At 39.2% G+C, this 23652-nt stretch overlaps 1 protein-coding gene across 8 annotated transcripts in view; it reads right to left on the reverse strand.

Annotated features, from left to right (window-relative positions):
- The window catches only part of GBF1 (golgi brefeldin A resistant guanine nucleotide exchange factor 1), a 124733-nt gene that overhangs the window by 91953 nt on the left and 9128 nt on the right, over nucleotides 1-23652 (reverse strand). For 4 of the 8 annotated variants that reach the window (XM_005698364.3, XM_005698362.3, XM_005698363.3 and 1 more), the window contains exons 2-3: nucleotides 20598-20703; nucleotides 19104-19170 (exon numbers count right to left, since the gene is read on the reverse strand). In XM_005698364.3, coding sequence (XP_005698421.2) covers nucleotides 19104-19170; nucleotides 20598-20693 — 163 coding nt within the window. In that variant the 5' untranslated portion in view covers nucleotides 20694-20703. Of the gene's footprint in view, nucleotides 1-19103; nucleotides 19171-20597; nucleotides 20707-23652 lie in introns of all 8 variants that reach the window. The other 4 variants (XM_005698361.3, XM_018041331.1, XM_018041329.1 and 1 more) reach the window with 1 other exon arrangement.

Raw genomic sequence — 23652 nt, forward strand, 5'->3', positions numbered from 1 at the left:
TGCCTAAACAGATCTGATTTCTACTCCCATCTTCAAATGTAGGAACAGACAGACACCCAGAGATAGAATACACCAAGTGTACCCAACTCCTGCCAACTCCTGTTCTGCCCTGGAAAAAAAAAAGAAGAAAGCAAGAGTCCCAGAAGTGCAGGAAATTGTTTCTCAGACGAAAGACAACACTTCCTTTCCCAGAACAATCCATCTCCCACACTGACATCCTGCTCCTGCTATATTTACCCAACCCAAATCTGCCGATGATATACTTCCAGCTGCACTCCTGCCACATGGTCCTGTCACTCAGCCACAACACTCAGGGGAATCCGTCCAGAGGGCAGAGCCTAGAAATCACTACACACTAATCCATGCTTCCTCTATCGGTAGCCTTCAGAGTAAAGTGAGACAAAATACGGACAGTATTACTCCCTGTTTATTTTGGAAGTGACTGGGGAGACAAGAGGTACTTCATTTTGTATAGCTGCTAATTTTGACTGCTTCTCATAGTAGCCAGTGGAGGAGCCTAAAGAATGAAGGGATTGAAACGGGAGTTTCATTAACAGTTAAAAATAACTGTTAATGCTAGCTGCCCAAAAGGCATCTCTTAATAGACTCTTTCACCATAACCTACTAGGATCAGGCTATCAAGTCACCATATCACAGGGTAAACCTTTCAGTTCTGAATGGATGGATCCAAGGAATCAAAGCTGGGACCATTTTATTCATCCCGACCTCATCTTACCTTGCAGCACACTCTACTGAAAGGGGAAAGCCGAAACAGTAGACTGGGTAAAGGTAAATGTTAGAGTTGATTCCCACTTTCCTATTTAGCAGCTCTGTAATCTTGGTCCTTCCCTCCAAGTCCTCTTCTTCTGCTCCTTTCTGATCTTTCCTCCTTATTTTCTGTCTCTCCAGTTCCATTTATTTTATTTCCCTATTTTTCTCTCTCTCTCAATATTTCATAGGCAATGTTTCCTCAACAAAACATAACTGATAACTAGTAAGGTTTTCATTAGTAATGTCATATCATCAGCCTACTCTTCACCATAATAACAGCAAAGAATAAGACTCAACAGTAATACCTTTTTCTCTACCTTTTCTTTTCTTAGGGAGGCTCATTCATGCATATTGATCACATCCTTCAAAGGAATAAAAAGAAAGAAGCAAAAGGAAAAATGTAGAGAAAAAAGAGTGACAGAGAGAAAAGGGTGATAGTAAATAAGAATGGGGAGTGATTTTCTAAAACCAATTTTTTCTCTTAAAGTTCCTGAATGATGGGCATTTCAAAACTTTACATATTTTAAAAAGCTGAAGCAAAAGTTCTTAATGAGCTCAACCAGGCTTCTAAAATACATCTGAGAAATGTTGATATATGGTGCATTCATATTGCTATCCCACTTATTAAAAGGAGAAAAGAAAAAAAAGAAGGGCATCAGCTTCACAAGCCTGTTTCCAATCTGGCTTAGGGGAAAAGCATTTATGCTGCTGGTTGAGCAGAGAACAAATTCATTCTACTGATGATGTTGCCATATTCTAGGAAATCACCAAACCCTTGGTCAACCCTCACTGAGGTAAACCTTTTCCCAATTTTCAAAACTAATAAGTGTTTTGGCTGCATTGGTGGTTCAGTGATAAGAATTCGCCTGCCTATACAGGAGACATGAGTTAGATTCCTGATGCAGGAAAATTCTATGTGCCATGGAGCAACTAAGCCTGTGCACCACGACTACTGAGCCTGTGCTCTACAGCTCATGAGCTGCAACTACTGAAGCCCGCTCACCCTAGAGCCCATGCTGCGCAACAGGAGAAGCTACCAAGCCTGCGCATTGCAATGAAGAGCAGGCCTCCCTCGCCACAGCTAGAAAAAGCTTGTGCAGCAACGAAGAGCCAGCAAAACCAAAAATAAATAAAATTATTAACAACAACAACTAGAAGAGTTTTTAAGTTACTGGCTTTTTAAAATTCTTTTGGCCATGCCATGTGACTTATGAGATTTTAGTTACCCGACTAGGGATCAAACCTTGGCCTTTGGCAGTGAGAGCTCCAAGTCCTAACCACTGGACTCCTAAGGAATTCCCCAAGTTACTGGATATTTTTTAAAAACAGCATCACAAGCTTCCCTGGTGACTCAGTGGTAAAGAATCCGCTTGCCAATGCAGAAGACACAGGTTGGACCCCCAATCCAGGAAGATGCCACATGCCGCAGAGAACTAAGCCTGTGTACACGTCACAACTACTGAACCTGTGCCCTCATCATGGGGGCCGCAACTACTGAAGCCTGTGTGTTCTAAAATCGGTGCTCTACAAGAGAAATCACCGCAAGAAGCAGCCCAGGCACCACAATTAGAGTGTAGCCTCTGCTCTCCACAACTAGAGAAAAGCCAGCACAGCAAAAAAAAACCTAGCACAGCCAAAAAATAAAATACATAAATTAAAAAAAAAACACACACACACAACAAGAACAGCAGCATCACCAAAGCCATAAAGAAATACAGATCTTCAGAGCATGTGATTGTATTTCTTAGAAAGAAACAAACATAAGCAAGCTAGGAAGAAAATTCACATTTTCTTCTCATACCTAAGAACAAGTCCTTTAAGAACAGATGTTTTAGGGAACCATTCAAATTTTCCATCACTGCAACCTGAAAATGGTTCAGGCAAGAATCATCAACATCTGATAAATCATGGGGAGAAAAGTTTGTCATTGTTGTTATTTAGTCGCTCAGTTATGTCCTATTCTTTTGCAACTCTATGAACTGTAGCCCTCCAGAGTCCTGTCCATGAGATTTCACAGGGAAGAATACTGGAGTGGGTTGCCATTTCCTTCTCCAATGGAATCTTCCCAACCTAGGGATCGAACCCATGTCTCCGGCATTGGCAAGCTGGTTCTTTACCACTGAGCCACCAAAAGTTTAATGAGGAGCAAAACACGGTCTTAATATGTCGCCCCACAAACTGCTTGCGAGTTCCAAGGGGATCACAGTATCTATTCAGTGGAGAAACAGAGTTAACACCTTGATGAAGTCATCAAAATTAATATCACCAATGAGGGGTAAGGGGTGTCCAAAGAAGGACACTATTATCAGTAGTGGTGGGTATATGATAAGCTGCTTCACTTGTGTCCAACTCCTTGTGACCCCATAGCCCACCATGCTCCTCTGTCCATAGAATTCTCCAAGCAACAATACTGGAGTGGGCTGTCATTTCCTTCTCTAGGAGATCTTCCCAGAACAGGGATCGAACCCAGGTCTCCCACACTGCAGGTGGATTCTCTATGGTCTAAGCCCCCAGGAAAGCCCAGTGGTGTGTAGATTCATGCCAAATACATACTACCCGAATCATCAAGAGGAAATACTAGACTAACCCAAATGAAGAACATTCTTGAAAGGAAGAAAAGAAGAAAAAAATGGCTGATACTTATTTAAAAAATTCAATGTCATGAAAGACCAAATAAGGCTGTAGAACTGTTTCAGATTAAAGGAGACTAAAGAAATATGACAGCTAAATGCAACAGGTGATCCTTGACTGAAAAGGAAAAAATTTAAAAATCTATTACTGGGACAACTGACAGAATTGGAAATATGAATAGTATTGTATCAATGCTAAATTTCTTGAACTTGATACTGTATTAAAGATTACATAAAAGGTTATCCTTGTTCTTAGCAAATATACATTGAAGTATTAAGTGATAAGGCTGTTATATATATATATAATCTACTTTCAAATGATTTAGAAAAAATGCATATACATATGTATGTGTGTGTATAGAAAGAGAATAATAAAAACAAAAGTATATAGGAGACCTCTGTATTATTCTTGCAACATTTAAGTTTAAAATTATTTCAAAATGAAAATTCCAAAGAATCCACTATCAGTTGATTAAATATCCTGACACCAGTAAATTAAAGAAGTAGAGATGGACTTACATTCTAGATAACACTAAAACACTAAATGGTAGGGAAGCAAGCCAATTCTTTTCCTTCTGAGCTTTCAGAGGAAGACTATCAGCAACACAAATATTTCCTGCTCTCTGCCTTCAGTCACTGGATACACACAACCCAGTTTTGCTGATTCTTAAGGCTGCAGCCTACCTAGGACCACTTAGGACTCTAACAACAGCTCCCATTCTCTAAATACCAAAGAGCTCTATCAACTGCAGCCACTGCTCATTTCCTTCCTTATAAAGAACCTAGAGAACAGAGTAAGTCTTTAAAACCTCTGAAATGAGACTGATTAAGATGCTAATCTTGGGCTCACTTGGGAGGATTAATGAGCCATATTTGGATTCTGGATTTCAACAGAAATCCACTTTCCCTTGACTATTTATCCCAAAATGCTTCTTTCCAGGTGGGCTGAACCGAAAGAGAACTCCTCTTCCTGGGCCAGAGGGAACAGGATCCTTTGCCAGAGTCACTGGGCTCTGGTCACCAAAAGTATTGGGCTATAACAGGTATTAGGGATGTACTCTGGATGTACACTCATCCCAGAAAAAAGGCCAACAAGATAAAACTGCACTTTAAACACAATAAGCTATCAAGCAAATGATGAGGTCTTTTTATGGACATTTGTTTGAATAACATTTTTACTCCAACATCCACTCCAACTTCCTCTTTTAGAAAGATCTTAACCACTGTTTAATTGCTTCACTGCCTTACTACCTCTCTCCACCCTTGAAAATCCTAGGAATATTCCTTTTTCCTAAGGAAAAAGGACATTTCTTAAATGGCATTCTTTCTGAGAAATCAAGTCTCTCAAGGGTTACTTCTAAATAAGGGAGCTTTCTCTGGGAAATAAAAGATAAACATATAATGGGATGTTCTGCTAGTCTGAAGTCAAATCCTATTCAAAGTCTAGGTGAGTTTTGACACTTTTTTCCTCAGGTGAGGCTGCTGGGCTAAAGACAATGGGCTGCTCATGTTACTTAAAATTTGAGCTATAGAAAAGAACTTTCCTCATTCTTTTATTTTTTATACTGTTGGCCTGATTAAGCTGTAAATTTTTATTTTTTTGGTCACAGCTCATGGCTTGTGGGATCTCAGCTCCCCAACCAGGGATCAAACCCAGCCCCTCAGCAGTGGAAGGTCAGAGTTCTAACCAATGGATCACCATAGAATTCCCCTCATTCTTTTAGCACCTTAACTAAGTAGCTATTAAAATTTTTGTTTTGTGCCCCTAGACTGCAGAATCCTAACAATTATGTTAGAAGTCCAAGCCTGAAAGCAAAATTTTATTAGAAGTTGACTTTTATTAGAAAAGACAATCAGTCATTGATATCCTTTCCTTGTAGTACAATTTTAGTCAGTTCAGCTCTGAAATGCACAGACTGATTAATCAAAGATGAATATAAATGGATTAATGGAGCCCTAAGACATCCAAAGCCCTAAAGCAGCTAATGAAGCTGCCATGCACACAGTTACTGCCAGGAAGCCAGGGCGAGGGCAGAAAATGGGAGAGATAAGGCTGACAAACACCAAGGCTGTTCTTCTGAAGACCCTAGAACCTCTTTCAGTACACCAGGGCACACACAACAATTTCCTAAGATCATATGTGGAAGCTGGGAAGACTTCAAACCACCATCCAGCTGTCCACTCAAATTCCAGAGTCTCTCATATCACCCATCCACTAGACCATAAACTTTATGAGGACAGGAACTGGGTTGTCCTCTTTGAAAACTAGGTCCTTAATACGTAATTCAGTGTCTGGCACACATTGAAGTGCTTGAGAAATACCTGTTGACTTAATATATAAATGAATTTTTGCCAAGATCAAAGTTCCTATAAAAGATGCTATTTCAGATCTTTCGAGCACAACTTACTCCCTGCTTGATCTACCAAAAGAACTCAAAACGATGGCCAGGCCATGTCTAACATGATGTGCTATCCACTCTTTCCTGAACAATCAGTTTAACATCATGTAAAACAGATAATATAGAAGGTACAAAGTGACTAGTTAATCATGATTACACCCACAATCTTTATTTCCTTGGGGAAGAATACTTATTCTAACATTCTCCAGGACTGTTATGATTCAAATGGTCTCAAATTAATTTCTGCCTTGCAAAAGCTGATTCACCCAGAGAGAAACGAGCATATAAATAGAAATACTCTAGCCATAAACAAAAAAGAAAGGAAAACTTCCATTTGTAACAATATAGATGAACTTTGGGGACATTATGCTAATTGAATAAGTCATGTATTCTCTTTATTATGTGTGATGCACTAATGCTTTCTATTCTATTCTTTTTAAGGCCCACAGCTTGTACCAGAAAACAAGGAAGTACTCAAAGGGGTCATATCAAAGGAACAAAGGAGTTAGTTTGAAGGGGCTCTCATTGACCAAATTTGGAATTACTTATGCACCAAAAATGATCATAAATATAATTAACTGTAAACACTGAATAAATAAAAATTCACAAGCCCCTCCAAAGTGGAAAACTCCTCACTTGCCCCCATTCGTGCTTATTACTACAAAAACTCCTTATCTGAAAGCTGGTAATTTAAGAGAAAGAATTAGGCATTTTCCTTGCCCTTTCAGGAGAAACTGTGTTTCATCCTCCAGTTTACAGAGGAGAATTATTCTAGAGAACACCACCAATAATGTAGAAAGACAGACAGAATTAGAAAATCGTCATTCTGCAAATCCCCTCCCCTAGTAAAATAAGTGATTCTGGCAAAATTCATCAGTGGATGAATTAGGTATATTAGAAACAGGATATCTGCAAGATGCCAAATTATTACTTCATAGATTATCTACTAATCACAAAGAGAAAAATAAATTTATTTTACAATGAAGAGATATGGCAGTCACCACCAGAAGCAATAACCAAATTTAGCACCATCAACAGCAGGACAACTTGACAGTATGTGCCTCCTGTGGTGATATAATATGAAGTACACAGTATCATCTATGCCCAAAATGTTTATCCTGAATAGAGTCAAGCTTTTAACTCTAACTTCTAGAATGGAAATATCTGAAGTACAGTAACAAGTTAAATGACACCACAAGGACATAGACAAACCCAGAATGTAAAACATTCTAAAGATAAAAGGCCTAGTCTCTTCAAAAAGTCAATGCCAAGAAAAAAATAATAAATAGGGTAGAGAAAACTATACTAGATTTTTAAAGTCTAAAGAGATATAACTACATAATGAAATAAGAATTCTACATGGATTTTGGTTGGTAAAACCAGCGATAGATATAAAAGGTAGTTTGGGAACAAATAGGAAATTTTAATAAATGGACTGGATATTCACTAATATTGGTAAATTACTGCTCAGTTTCTTAGGTATGATAATGGTACTATGATTATATAGGAGAATTTCCTTATTTAGGATCCAGCCTGAAATGTCAACACATCTGCAACTTATTTTCAAATGGTGTATGAAAAAAATTACACATATACATGGATAAAGCAAATATGGCTAAATGTTAATAATTTTAACTCAAGTATGGGATGCAGGTGCTCACTATATTTCAATTTTGGTATGTCTGAAATTTTTCATACTAAAAACTTGAGAAAAAATTGCTGTGTAACCCTTTAAAATGATATAACAACTCATTAACAGAATGCAATTACAGTCTGAAGATACCAATCCAGCCCATAGTAGGGGAGTCATAATATTATCTTAGCTCTCCCTTTATTACCAATACTAAGGCAGTTTTCTTAAACCTGTTGTTGCCCAAATAGAAGAATGAACCTTCATGAAAAGCTCACATGAAATGAAGTTTTCTTATTCAAGTTTTATATTTTTCTGCCAATTAATTACTCACTTTACTTGAAAAGGAAAAATAATCAGTTGAAAAATTCCTACCAGGGTCAGAGAAATTTCATTTGTCCCTATACTTTTAGAGGATTTTTTCCAGTTAAGGGCCCATCACAGATAACACTGAAGTCCTTTTGATCCTCTTGCTCACAAATTAATGTCCCCAACTACCCTTAGCCTCCAGTTCCCAAGCTGCTTTCCAGGACACCTGGAAGCAAGCTACATGGTTGACTGCAGAAAAACCCTTGCTCCCACACTACATCTGGCCCTGCCTTTCCACCAAATCAAATGCCAATTTATTCCCCTCTGATGTACAGTGTATCAATCCACTTCCTGGATGGCCCCACTTCACAATGGGCCAGAAACCCAAAGCAATAATGTGAGCTCTACAAACGGGCAAATAATCGCTCAACAAGCGTGGAACAAGGAAAGGTCAGTTGTGATACGTGCACATGTGGCAGCCCTTCACAACTCAACATACAGTGGTAACAGAAGGCTGGTGTTACTGAAGAGGCATGCAAAGAGAAGCCAGCCAACAGGCAGCCAGGAGTGCTTGTCCATCTAAGTCCTTCAGACTTCCAAAGACCAAAGTAAAGAAACAAAGGTCTCAAAACTGGAAAGGAGCATCTTATCTCCTCGTTTCCAGAAGCAAAACTGATAGCATAAGGTAGTCACTGCTCTCCATCTACAACTCTTGTTTAAGATGATCTCTGAGATAAAATAACCTGATCTTCATTTTGCTCTATATCCCACTCTATCTTCTAATGGGTGCAGAAGAGAAAAGACAAATGTACTCACCCTTTCCATAAACATAACCAGTATCATTTTAGAAACTGGGGTGACCAACTGAACATCTGTGAGCACAGAAAGGTGGTTAAAGAAGGTAAGGCTAGGACAAAACTCTTCACTATCTTTCCTAACAAAAACTGCACAGTGAATTTCAAACACCTGGCTCCTTCGGAAACCCTCTTGGCATTTGCCCTAGGTTTGAATGGGTAGAAGAGAAGAAACGGACTCTGCCTGCCTCCCTGTTAAAAACAAGGCTGTATCTGGCTTTCCCTCTTTTTACTCATCTGATTGCTGTCATGGCAAACTGGAACACATATCCAGAGAGAAATTTCAGGCCTCAAGAGGTGGCTGTGTTGAAAAAGACAATGTCAACAAGAGCAATTCTAGCAACAGTGACACCTACCACAGGCCACACTGTCACCTTGTCCGCTAAACTCTACTAGAAAGAAATTAGGTTTCTTTGCTTCTGCTGTTGAGAGCCAATATATTAAGGAAGCCCTTTATGGGAATTCCCTGGGGGTCCAGTGGTTAGGACTCTACACTTTCACAGCCCAGATTGCAGGTTCAATCCCTAGACGGAGAATTAAGGTCCTATAAGGCATGTAGTGCAGCCAAAAAAAGTCCTTTTCTTCACGGCTTCCTTTCAGATATGAGTAGTGGAAAATGTACCAGAAGACTGGTTCTGATGGTGTGTTTGAGCACTAGGAAAAGAAAAGGGAAAGTCTGATTAATAAAAAGACTATGTAGAACTGCTTCTTCTCAAGAAAGTCTTCATTTTCTAATCCTGGGGACAAACAAAAGTTTAGAAGAACTTGGTTTAGAATTGTCAAATGAAGGTTCAGATCATGGGGCTTCCCTGGTGGCTCAGCTGGTAATGAATCTGCCTGCAATTTGGGAGTCTCAAGTTCGATCCCTGGGTCAGGAAGATACCCTGGAGAAGGAAATGGCAACCTACTCCAGTATTTTTGCCTAGAGAATTCCATGAACAGAGGAGCCTGGAGGGCTGCAAAGAGTCGGACACAACTGAGCAAGTAACACACCAGTAAAAAGAAATGACAAAGTAAAGTCATCAAAATATAGGCCTCTGAGAGCCATCTTATTGATATAAATATTCTCAAAGAAAAAAAAAAAAAAAACACACAGTACCTTTATTTCCCCTAACTGTGCTCAAATGCCCATAAATCTGAGAACACGCAAGCTACCAAGATGCCAAAGTCAGCCTGACTCAAATTCAAGTCACACTCTAATGTGTTGCTCAACAATCTTCAAACTAATATAGTCATATATTTTATTATAGAACAAGAAAGAAAAAAAGAGCACAGGAGGAAGTTCCCTGGTGGTCCAGTGGTTAAGACTCCACATTTCTACTATAGGGAACACAGGTTTGATCCCTAGTCAAACTAAGATCCTGCATGCCATGTAGCACAACCAAAAGAAAAAAAAAGGCACAGGAAAGAGATACTTACGTAAGTGTGCCCAATCTTGCCTGTTCTAATACTTAGCACATTATATAAATTTGTCAGCCAAATTTTATCATTTTATCATTTTTTCCTTTCAGTCTCTAGTTAGGCCTTGAACAATTTACCAGCTCATTTCCAAGTGGATCAAAGCTAATAACTCTTGAAATTCCCTGGCAGTCCTGGGACTGAGCTTCCACTGCTGGGTGTCCTGGGTTCAATCTCTGGTCAGGAACTAAGAGACCACAAGACCACAGGAAGCCAGGCTTCCCTGTCCTTCACCATCTCAAGAAGCTTAACCAAATTCATGTTCATTGAATCAGTGATACCACCCAACCATCTCATCCTCTGTCATCCCCTTCTCCTCCTGCCTTTGATCTTTCCCAGCATCAGGGTCTTTTTTAATGAGTCAGCTCTTCACATCAAGTGGCCAAAGTATTGGAGCTTCAACTTCCACATGAGTCCTTCCAATGAATATCCAAGACTAATTTCCTTTAGGATTGACAGGTTTGATCTCCTTGCAGTCCAAGGGACTCTCAAAGAGTCTTCTCCAACACCACAGTTCAAAAGCATCAATTCTTCAGCACTCAGCTTTCTTTATGGTCCAACTCTCACATCCATACATGACTACTGGAGAAACCATACCTTTGACTAGATGGACCTTTGGCAGCAAAGAAATGTCTCTGCTTTTTAATATGCTGTCTAGGTTTCTCATAGCTTTTCTTCCAAGGAGCAAGCGGCTTTTAATTTTAAGGAACAAGCGGCTTTTAATTTCATCACCATCTGCAGTGATTTTGAAGCCCAAGAAAATAAAGTCTGTCACTGTTTCCATTGTTTCCCCATCTATTTACTGTGAAGCGATGGGACCAAATGCCATAATCTTAGTTTTTTGAATGTTGAGCGTTAAGCCAGCTTTTTCACTCTCCTCTTTCACCTTCATCAAGAGGTTCTTTAGTTCCTCTTCACTTTCTGCCATAAAGGTGGTGTCATCTGCATATCTGAGGTGATTGATATTTCTCTTTCAAATATGCACCCTTACTCAGTCTTTTTCCTGACAGCGACTACTAAATGTCTTTCCTATATGTCCCTATGTTCCAATTGAAACAGATTAAACGAGGTCTGAGGCATCCTGAAACAGTTTTGCTTCAACTTAGAAGGCTATTTCTAAGAGGCCTAAGTCAGACAGGTGTTAAGTTATAGTTCCTCCCAGGTTGGCTTTCAGACTCTGTTTAAATGTTCTCTGTAAAGCTCTAGAGGTTACATGGATTCAAACCTCCTAGCTCAAACTCTGAATTCACAAAGCTTGAGACAGTACCCTACAGGTGTGTTTGTCCAGGATAAACTATATTTAAATAAACTCCTGATACATCCACTCTCTCCAGACACCTGTTTCTTCCTCTTAAACTCAGGCACATCATATCTTGCTGTACAGGTAAGCACAGTGAAGAAATATCTTATCCCTCAAATATCTTATCCCTCAGAGTTACAATGCGCAAACCCATCTATATCTTTGGGAATACCTAAACTCTGCCCAGAACAGCTTTACATGAGAAGACCAAATAAGCAAATATATGAGCTAAATTTTTCTTCGTTTCTATGGTTTATGTGAACAAGGGGCAAAAGAGGAATAAGAAAAGATGGCAACAGACTGCTCTGATTCACTATCATCTATTCCATATCTGATAGGGAACCATATGGCCTAAAGTATAGTATATAAGTACCTAAGTTAGTCTCAGAATGGTCAGCCAGAGTTATTAGTCTTAAAAACCAGTGGCTATGAGGGCAGGAAGTTTGTTTACCATTATAGATCCAATGGCTAAGTGCCTAAGCAAAATGCCTAGCACACAGCAGGTATTCAGTAAATATTGGTCAGAAGCAACTCAATAAGCTAGACTTAGAAGAAATCCAAATCTTAGTGAATCTCAGAAAGAAAAGGTCCAAGCAGCTACAACAGTTCCATAGTTAATACAGGTGCTTATACTGAGCTTCAAGACCACCTTAGTCTTCTGCTAAATACCCCGAGCCTCATAGGTCCTCAAAATTAAAAAGACCAACAAGAAGTTTTATCTCCATAGGCAAACTTACTACCCACCCTACCACCACCCCTGACCACACACACATATCACTAAGAGGTCTTCCTCAAGCCCTTGAAGTCACTAAGAGGTGATTCCTTAGATTCTGGTGTGATACTTTTAGATTGTTCTTCCCTCTGTGCTTTAAACCAAAATTTTTGGTTTAAAAATTTTGAATTCTGGAAAAGAATCTCTTTGTAATGATCTAAGTTTAAACACCAAGGACAAAGGCAGCCTAAAATCTGGAGGTAAATGACCATAGCCAAACACCACAAATCACAATTGATTGGAGCCCTGTCTGGGAAGCTACATTGAATGAAGGGTACTAAGGCTTCCAAGCACTTGTCTAATCTGGGAACAAAAAGATCAAAGACCAGAGAGCATGCTGGCTAGAAGGATTACTCTAAACTGTCTACACTTGGGGAACTTCCCTGGCAGTCCAGTGGTAAAGACTTTGTGCTTTCGCTGCAGTGGGCACGAGTCTGATCCCTGCTCAGGGAAGTAAGATCCAACATGTGGCATAGTACAGCTAAAAAAGTAAAAGTAAACTGTCTACTCTCTACAGCTTGGACTGCAAGGAGATCAAACCAGTCGATCTTAAAGGAAATCAATCCTGAATATTCATTGGAAGGACTGATGCTGAAGCTCCAATACTTCAGCCACCTGATGCGAAGACGTGACTCATTAGAAAAGAGCCCTGATGCTGGGAAAGATTGAACGCAGGAGGAGAAGGGGGTGACAGAAGATGAGATGGTTGGATGGCATCACTGATTCAACAGACATGAGTTTGAGCAAGCTCCGGGAGATGGTGAAGGACAAGGAAGCCTGGCATGCTGTAATCCATGGGTCACAAAGTGTCAGACACAACTGAGTGACTGAACAACAACTCTCTACAGACCTAAAACCAAGAGCATTATCAAGTATTTTAATATTTCATTTTCCCTTTCATCCCCTTGTCCCATGTCACAAACCTTACCGCCCAGTCTGTGAGATTATAGGTAACTCCAATACACAAGAGCCCCAACAAGATCTCTAAAAGGATAAAAGGAAATGTGTCTTTGGAATCTAAGCCCACCGTATGGCTTGAGCAGATGCAAGGAAGAGGCATGGTCCTTCTGCCCCTATGGCCAGGAAGCCCCAGCCCTGCAGGCAGCACAGAGTTAACTACCCACCCGCTTTGAGAAGCACAAAGGTACATCACTGCAACATGCCTAACATTTACATTGCCTCTCTCTGCTCATTAAACAGGTTTTGGTTAAATAATGAACAAACTGTATTACAGACTCCGATGAGAATTCCAAAATTATAAATCAACTGGGAAAGCCCAAAGGGGCAGACAGACAGGGAGGGGGGAGAAGGATAATATTGACTAATATAAAGGGCGCAGCTTGACAGTGGATATTCCTGCCACACCTGATCAAACACACTCCGTTGGGGGAGGGGAAAGAGAGAAAGAAAGAGGAGATGGGGCAAGACAGCCTGAAATTTGCATCCGGAAAAGATTAAAATGGATTCTTTGGGGATAGAGAAAATACATAATATATATTACTATAAATGCAAAACTGTACTAAAAGCTAACTCAAATGTCAAAGATTACAGCTTGAATAAATTTAAATATAAAAGCCATGTGCTTCTTGAGTTAATGACAGAGACATAAAAGGACAAACTGGGCCAGGAGGCTGAACAGAGCCTTATGCTGCCTTTGCTGGGCAATGGGTTCAAAGCACAGCAGCAAGTATAGTCAGAGGCATCCCTTTATGGCTCTGAGTGCTGAGAAAGAGCTGGTGAATCCCATTGCTTTTCCAGTCTACAACTGCTATTTTGAAAAATTAAGATAGATTTCATATGCTATAAAATTTATCCTTCTAAAGTATACACTTCTACAGTTTTTAGTATATTCACAAAGTTGTACAACCATTATCACGATCTAATTCCAGAACATTTTCATCACCCCTAAAAGAAACCCTATTACCATTAGCAGTTACTTCCCATGCCCACTTCCTGCTCCTAGAAACCACACACCTGTTTTAACTCCTTTAGAATAACCTCTTACAGGATTCTTAAGAGAACTGAAAGACTAAATGAGGGGCAGCAGTCAAGTCTCACTGGTGGTAAGCTACGGCTTTATCCAAAGCACCAATATGCAAACTTTGCTCTCAGGCACTTCATACTTTCCAAGTGCAACCCTGTCTTAAGATTTGGTATTAGAACATTCTATTACTCTAGATATTACAGAGCATTCAGTTATCATGCATTTTGGGCAAATACTGACTGCAAATGTGGTCCAGAGACACACCTGTGAGAATAACTGACATGGACTTAGCCAACCCTTACTACAGACAGTAGACTTACATCCTTTACAATGCTCAGACAATGTTCCTGAAGGAGTAGGTAGCACTTATGCCCTTAAAAGATCTTCTGACTGCTTACAAGAGGAAAAATTGCTTTGGTTGACTGACAATGTCCAATGAATCACCTATTTCCATTAATAATATTCTTAACCAACCCAGCCAGCAGATAGTCTGCTGCTAAGTCGCTTCAGTCGTGTCGACTCCGTGTGACCCCACAGACGGCAGCCCACCAGGCTCCCCTGTCCCTGGGATTCTCCAGGCAAGAACACTGGAGTGGGTTGCCATTTCCTTCTCCAATGCATTAAAGTGAAAAGTGAAAGTGAAGTCACTCAGTCGTGTCCGATTCCTAGTGACCCCATGGACTGCAGCCCACCATGGGCTCCAGGCCCCTCCATCCATGGGATTTTCCAGGCAAGAGTACTAGAGTGGGTTGCCGTTGCTTTCTCCGGCAGATAGTCTAGAAAAGTGGAAATAAAAAGCCTTTGTAAAAAGAGACCAAGCCCAAATCAGTTTCATGAGTTAAACTGAATGGAGTCTTGGAATTCCTACCATAGTTCTTCCAACCTAAGTGGTACACCATTCCCAGTCACATAGCATGGGCAGTCCCTTCAGTTTCTCTCTCCAAGTTCAAAACCCTTTCCCAGCCTCCGACCATTAACAGGCTTCCAAGAAAGCAATCCTCCTGACACTGCCAATCAGAAAAAATCTGTTTGTTTCAGTAAAAGAAACAAGAAATTGGTCATGGATTACAAAGTCCAGGACCACAGGAGCAGCTGACCCATAAACCTGCTCCTGGAAGCCAGCACTATGTGGGGGGTCAGAACCAATCAGAAGACCATGAAATGCTTTATTTCGGATCCACTCTGTCATTTTATCAGGTAGGTAATATGCTAAAACCCAAGAACAATGGGGCAACTTAGACAGGCACTGTTTCAATACCTGCCATGGCTATTGGCCCCTGGAAAATATCATCACCTTCTTCCTCACTCTGAGGGAAAGCTTGGCCAACACCCAGCTATGTTCCTAGTACCACTGACAGAACTGGTTCCTCAGCACATTCTGGTTTTAATAGTTTCAAGCAGAAGATAATCTGGATTCCTAACCCAAAGATGTAAGAAAATTAGGCAGCAGACTCAAGTTTGGTAACTCTCAGATGAACTAGAAACCAAATCCTGGACTGTGCTACTCACCACAGATACAATCTCTGAACTGAATTCTTGGGATATGTCAGAATGCAGAAAACAAGCGTAGGATATGGATTGGATGGCAAGTAGGAAACGTGGCTTTATCAGGAGAGCAGCACCACCTCGGCTCCTGAGGGTCTACAAAGTGCCCAAAAGGCCTACAAGGCAACTCCAGTTTCACCTCAGCCATTTTAGGGTGTACCCAGCCACTTATGGGACTTCCCTGGTGGCTCAGATGGTAAAGCATCGGCCTACAATGCAGGAGACCCAGGTTCGATCCCTGGGTTGGGAAGATCCTCTGGAGAAGGAAATGGCAACTCACTCTAGGACTCTTGCCTGGAAAATCCCATGGACAATGGAGCATTGTAGGATACGGTCCATGGGGTCGCAAAGAGTCAAACACAACTGAGCAACTTCGCTTTCTTTCACTTTCAGCCACTTATGACAACAATTCTTAGCTGTATATAAAATGCTTGCCAAACATTTTCCAAATGTATTCTCTGAGAAAGATAATACTCTGAACTCTGACCCACGAAAAAGAATTGTAAATATCTACTGACTACTTTTCTTTGTAATTGGGATATGTAAACTTTACATGAAGAGTTAAAAAAAAAAGTCTGGCAGCAATGTGGATGCAACTAGAGATTATCATACTAAGTGAAGTAAGTCAGAAAGACAAATACCATATGATATCACTTGTACATAGAATATACAACATGACACAAATGAACTTACCTACGCGAAGCAGAAACACTCAGAGAGAACAGACTTGTGCTACGGGGGAGGGGAGGGTGGACTGGGAGTTTGGGGTTAGTGCGTGCTGCGTGCGTGCTAAGTAACTTCAGTCGTGTCCAACTCATTGCAACTCTGTGGACTGTAGCCCACCAGACTCCTCTGCCCATGGGATACTCCAGGCAAGAACACTAGAGTGGGTTGCCATGCCCTCCACCAAGGGATCTTTCCCACCCAGGGATTGAACTATCATCTCTTGCATCTGCTGCATTGGCAGGTGGGTTCTTTACCACTAGTGCCACCTGGGAAGATGCAAACTATTATGTATAGAATGGAAGGACAACAAGGTCCTACTACATAGCACAGGAAACTATATTCAGTATCCCAGGATAAACCATAATGGAAAAGAATGCATATCTGTATAACGAAATCACTTTGCTGTACAGCAGAAATTAACACAATACTGTAAATCAACTATACTTCAATTGAAAAAAAAAAATATGCACAAGCCACCAACTTTCTAAAGCAGCCAAATCACTTTCAGCACAGGCCATAAAATGAGAACATGCCTAGTTGCAGCATTAGCCCTGCTAACTAGCTATCAGACACCTCTTCCTCTATATTTGATCATTGGCTAACATTGCCAACACTTTTTCATATTGAGTCAAATTTGCTCCTTTAAAGAAACATGTAGAAAATCCTTAGATTCCCTAGGATTAGGGTTAGGAAAGTAAAAGGAATTTTTCTCCAGATATTCTCCTACATTTCTCATAAAAGGAGAACATTTACTTAATTTTTTATTTATTTAATCCGCAGAAGGCTAAAAGCTATTTCAATCGTGGTGTTAGATGTTACTAGCTAAAAACATTCCAGGGATATACACTGCAAAAGCCCTTTATAGTCAACAGAGGAGCACCGCTCAGAGGCTTTCCCTTTATGTCTATATCTTCCCCCGACCAGCTTGAAAAATATGAAGTGTTGAGCCTTTACCTCCTTTTTTTTTTTTTTTACCTCTTTTGACATATTTTTAAACATAATATAAAGCATTTCCTGTGTACATTCTCCTCTAATTGTATGAACAGAAACAACACAGAACAGGGCACTAAATCTGGTGTTAGGGGCCTGAATTCTAGTTTTGAGTTCTGACTCCACTTCTTAGGATCACTGTGATCTCAGCTAAATCACTTAAAATATCTCTGGGCTTCAACTTCATTCATAAAAGGGGGACAAATCTGCCATGCCTCCCTCACAGGTTGTGTAAAAGTTTCAAAAAGGTATGGTAACTAGGCTTATCATGGTGAACATTTTGAAATGTACAGAAACATCAAATCACAATGTTGTATAACAAGAACATAGTATTACAGGTCAATTCTATTTCAAAAGCAAACAAATGAACTCACAAACAAAAGGATCAGATTTGCGGATACCAGAGGCTGGGGGTGGGGGAAGGAGGAACTGGATGAAAGCAGCCAAAAGACACAATCTTCTAGTTATAAGATAAATAAGTAGTTTTAAGATAAGTTAGTATTAGGGCTGTAATGTACAACACAATGGGCTTCTCAGGTGACCCAGTGGTAAAGAATCCACCTGCCAGTGCAGGAGACGCAGGAGACATGGGTCTAATCCCTGGGTCAAGAAGATCCCCTTGAGAAGGAAATGGCAACCAGTGTTCTTCATTCCAGTATTCTTGCTTGAAAAATCCCATGGACAGAGGAGCCTGGCAAGCCACAGTCTATGGGGTCAGAAAGAGTCAGACATAACTGAGCGACTGAGCATGCATGTACGCACATACAACATGATAAATGTAATTAACACTGCTGTATGTTACACATGAAAGTTGTTAAGAGACTAAATCCTAAGAGTTCTCACCAGGAAAAAAAATTTTTTTTCTATTTCTTTAATTTTGTATCTGTGAGGTGACAGATGTTCACTAAACTTATTGTGGTAATCATTTCATAAGGTATGTAATTCAAAGCACTATGTACATCTTAAAGTTATATAGTGCTATATGTCAATTACATCTCAATTAAACTAAAAGAAGAACGAAGTTCCTGATCTGAAATATAAATAAAACAAAAGTAAAAAAAATTCAATAAGGTAGTAAATGTGAAAATGGCTTTGAAAATTCTAAACATATAAATATCATATAAGATAATTATGATTAGGAAAACAAAGGCGGAGTGTATGACACAAAAGATTCTGGGAACAAGTGAAGACTAAAAGAGCTGCATTACAGAAAGCTCAGGTCCTAAAACCAGCAAGGATTTTCTATAAGAGAAAGATTACACTGCAAGTATTAAACACTTCACTTGTGTCATCAACTTCCTATCTGATGGCATACATGAGTTAGAGAAAGAAAAATAGCTAAAACAAAGCAGAACACTAGCCAAAAATAACACTTATAACTCAAGCAAAGAATGACGCTTATAATTGTATGAACGCTGATTCCCCACTAAAGTGGGACACTAAGAGCTCCAGGAAGGATCAGCAGTAAAATAAACCAGAGCAAACTACACCTGTGGGCCAAAACTGGCTTGCAGCCTGTTTTTTTAAAAGACGATTTTATTTCTTATTCATTTAAGTATTATCTGAGTCTGCATTTGAGTTACAATGACAGAGCTGAGTAGTTGCAGTTGCTACAGTCTACAAAGCCTAAAATATCATATACGATCTATACTTATATATATATATATATATATAGTATATCTTATACTATAAAGAAAAAGTTTGTCCACCCTTGCAATAAATCAAACACACTTACCTGTTACCTTGTTTAAAACCTCCTTTAGATGACTGAAACTATGCAGCAGAGGATCCCGTTCTTCATCCTATAAAACACAAATTAAAAAAAAAAAAAAGAATTCATTATCAGATGAAGAGTAAAAAGGAAATAAAAGACAGATCAAGAGCTCTTTCTCTGAATCCAACCAGAAAATTCAGTCAGTATTCCTTCTGACAAAAAGGAAGTTAGCCATGGTTCATTTTTCCAGTTCCTTAATCTCTTATCTCATAGAAGTACTCTGGGCTTACCTAAAATAGTACATCCTGAAGTAAATTAATCTACACCAAGACCATGGCATTCAAGTTACCATAGACTGCGAGGTCTTCTATATGTGCTATGGTCTGAATGATCATGACCCCTCAAAACTTCTGTGCTGGGACTTTCCTAGTGGTCCAGTGGTTAAAATTCCATGCTTCCACTGCAGGGGGCACAGGTTTGATCCCTCATCGGAAAACTAAGATCCCACACGCCAAGAGTGTTCCCTTGCCCCTTCTACCATGTGAGGATACAACGAGAAGTCTGAGACCCAGAAGTACCTCACCCAAGCATGCTAATGTTCTGATATTGAACTTTCAGCCCCTAGAAATAAATACATTATTTACAAAAAAAAAAATCTGTTTATAGGCTACCCAGTCCATGGTATTTGGTTAGAGCATCCCAAACAGACTGAGACATGTATTACTCTATCTCTTCTCTTTCTTCATAGTTATTATAGTTATATACATTCATCCCTAACTCCACTCTTACTTATAAAATAGTTCATTTTTATTAATGAAAGTGAGAAATTTCTAAACAAACATATACATATTCACCAAGCTAGAAATGTCTAAACTTTAATTTTACAATTGTACTCAAAACTGTTTTATACAACTGTAACAAAAACATCACTGAACATACATATGCAACAAAGAAAGTCAGCTTTACAACAGTTAAGCTTACTCATCTGATTAGCAAGATATGGTCTCCTCTATATTTGAAAGCTTGCTGAATTTCCAGGGAGTATCATTACAAAGCCATATTCCATTTGCCAATAACTACACTAATTGAAATGAATTTGATAGCTAACTATAGTTCTCAGGAATCAGAAGGCAAGGAATCTATATCGCAATTTTTTCCCAATATTGAATATTAGAATAAATTCTTAGAAGTAAAATTTCTGATTCAAAAAGTAATCAAACAAAAAAGAAGATGAGAAATCTTTTTGACATGTTTAAGCATATTAAAGAGGTCCCAAGTACTAGTTTAAGCTGCTTATAAAAACAGCTAAAAGAAAAATGGTATCATCTTTTGGGTTCTAGAGAAAAAAAAGCAGCTTATAAATTTGACTCTTATTAAAATAAAACAGAAGGGTCCTTGATACCCTTCTGAAAAACTCTGAATTGCTCCTATTATCATTATTACCAGGAAACTGACCATGTATCAGATCCCCTACAACAACTCAGTAACCAAGTGTTCTGCCCATCCCCCACTTACCAGTGGTGTATGGGTGCTCCATCGGGCATTTCGTTTGATGGCCCCAACCACAATGTTAATTTCCCCTTGAATGATGTAAATATTTTTATCCACCATCCTGGCAAACCTACTGAAACAGTTAAGAGAAAAGTTAGTTAATATTTGGTTACCCAAGAGCATCCCCATGCTTGAATCAGTACCTGATAAGGTTAGAACTATGATCTAGCTTTTTAGTACCAAGATTCCCCACTTATAATACTAAAATGTGATAAGGTCCTTCTTATGTTATGAATCCAATTACCTGGCTCTTCTAGAGGTCTCTGAAAGTTCCAAGATACAACTCAAAAAACATCACACCATAAAATTTCTCAAAGGTACCTCAACAATCTCTAACAAGCATTCAAATTCTTCAAAGTCAACTGTCCCCCAAATCTACCCTACAAAGCATGAAGACAAGCAGATACCTTTGTGTGCCTAGCTTGTTAAAGAAATATTTCAGATCTTCCTGTTGTTCTTTTACTTTATCAACCCAATCAATAATAAAGGTCTAAGTTTAAAAAAAAAAAAAAAGAATGAAGGCTGTTAGAAAAATAGCCTTAGTTTGGAACCACAGTTACAGTATCAATTTTTAGACTGCATTTATTCTGCCAAGTCAGCTCCAGAAAATTGGACAGTGGCAGTGATACAAGCTTTGAAAAGTTCTGAAAAGTCAAGTTCACTTGCTTACAGCAGGAAATCTCTAATAAGCAAACTGAAAGGTAGACTCTTCTTGGCATAGAGAAAACCTTAATAGGAGCTTATAACACCAACCTAATCACTTCCCATTATTTAGAAAGAAATCCTCCTCAAAATAGATAAAATTTTAAAAAGCAAAAGGGATAAGAAGAAGGGAAGGGGAGACACACAGTTATATAGACATTTAGATCATGCTCAAGGAAAATTAAAACACTAAGGCTACACATGTACCCCAATGCAGTACTATTCATTGCAGCACTTTTTACAATAGCTAGGACATGGAAGAAACCTGTATGTCCCTCAATAGATGAATGGATAAAGAAGTTGTGGTACATATATACAATGGAATATTACTCAGCAATAAAAAAGGATGCACTTGAGTCAATTCTAATGAGGTGGATAAACCTACAGTCTATTATACAGAGTGAAGTAAGTCAGAAAAAGAAAGACAAATATTGTATACTAGCAATATATATGGAATCTAGAAAGATGGTACTGATGATCCTACTCACAGTGCAGCAAAGAAGATGCAGACATAAGATCATTGTGGGGGAGGGAGAGGGTGGGATGACTTGAGAGAGTAGTATTGAAACATATACATTACCATATGTAAAATAGATAGCCAGTGGGAATTTGCTGCATGACACAAGAAATACAAAGCTGGCCCTCTGTGACAACCTAGAGGCATGGGATAGGGAGGGAGGTTTAAGAGGCAGGGGACATGTGTATGTCTGTGGCTGATTCACGATGATGTATGGCAGAAACCATCACAATACTGTAAAGTAATTATCCTCCAATTAAAAATAAAATAAAAAACAGTGAGGTTAACAGAGTAAGTGAAGCAATTTCAGAAATATTTACTTAATGAGCACCTACTATGCACAAGGCATCTTTCAGAGTGCTAAGGATACAGAGCAAAAGACATGGAAAGAGCCTCACACATACTGTGAAATGAAAAAAAAAAACTAGTATATGATTATATGTTACTAGTTATGTAAAAACCAACCAATCCTACATAAAATAGTAGATTTTCATTTTTAAAAATATGCAGTATTTAACATAAAGTAAGATATAAAGCCCTTGGACTGCAAGGAGATCAAACCAGTCAATCCTAAAGGAAATCAACCCTGACTATTCACTGGAAAGACTGATACTGAAGCTGAAGCTCCAATATTTTGGCCACCTAATGCGACGAGCTTACTCATTGGAAAAGACCCTAAAAAGACTCCTTTTCAGGCCTCTTAAAAAAGACTCCTGCTGGGAAAGACTGAAAGCAGGAGAAGGGGATGACAGAGGATGAGATGGTTGGATGGTACCACAAATGGATATGAGTTTGAGCAAGCTCTGGGAGATGGTGAAGGACTGGAAAGCCTGGCATGCTGCAGTCCATCGGGTCGCAAAGAGTCGGGCATGATTGAGCAACTGAACAAAAGCAACAAAGATATAAAGGGGCTTCCCTGGTGGCTTAGTTGGTAAAGAATCTGCCTTCATTTCAGGAGACCTAGGTTAGATCCCTGGTATGAGAAGATCCCTCTGGAGAAGGGAATGGCAACCCACTCCAGTAATCTTGCCTGGAGAATTCCATGGACATGGGAGTCTGACAGGCCGCAGTTAACGGGGTCACAAACAGCCGGACATGACTGAGTAACTGACACTTTCTTTCACTTTCAAGATATAAATAGTGATATAACAAGCCAGTATCCAGATTAAGAGTAGTACAACTGAAGTCTCTGTGTGTCCTTCCTAATTACATCCTTCTCTCTTTCATCCATAGTCCCCACTATTCTAAATCTGATGTTTATTAAAATTCTATGTTACTTTATACTTTTACTTCAATGATATGTATCTTTAGACAGTATGTATCATTCTGCCTATTTTTCTATTTTGTATAATATCAGATTGTATGTATTCTTCTGCAGTTTGTCTTTTTCCCTTGAAATACTGTGTCTGTGAGTCATCTAATGTTGTTACAGGTATATAGAGAGATATGTAAACAATGAATAAAAGGTTTGAGTAGATACACCGAAACTCAATAACCACAGTTACCTCTAGAGAAGGTATTATGAAATTAGGTTGTAATCAGAGGATACTTATATCCTTATCTATATTCTAATTTTTTACAAGAACATATTACTATACTATCAATATAATTTAAAATTAATAATTATGAAAGAAGTGAGATATAATTTCTGCCCTTGAAGCATTTATAGAGTTCAGCAGGATCTAAAAGAAAACTGAGCCAGAGACACAGCGTGGCGGGGGGAGCACACTGCAAGTAGCTCTGTTTGCATATTTTGCATAAAGAAAGTGAGAAGCATGAAAACTATGACAAAGGAAAAGA

Source organism: Capra hircus, chromosome 26, assembly GCF_001704415.2.
Source record: "Capra hircus breed San Clemente chromosome 26, ASM170441v1, whole genome shotgun sequence".
Taxonomy (NCBI): Eukaryota; Metazoa; Chordata; class Mammalia; order Artiodactyla; family Bovidae; genus Capra; species Capra hircus.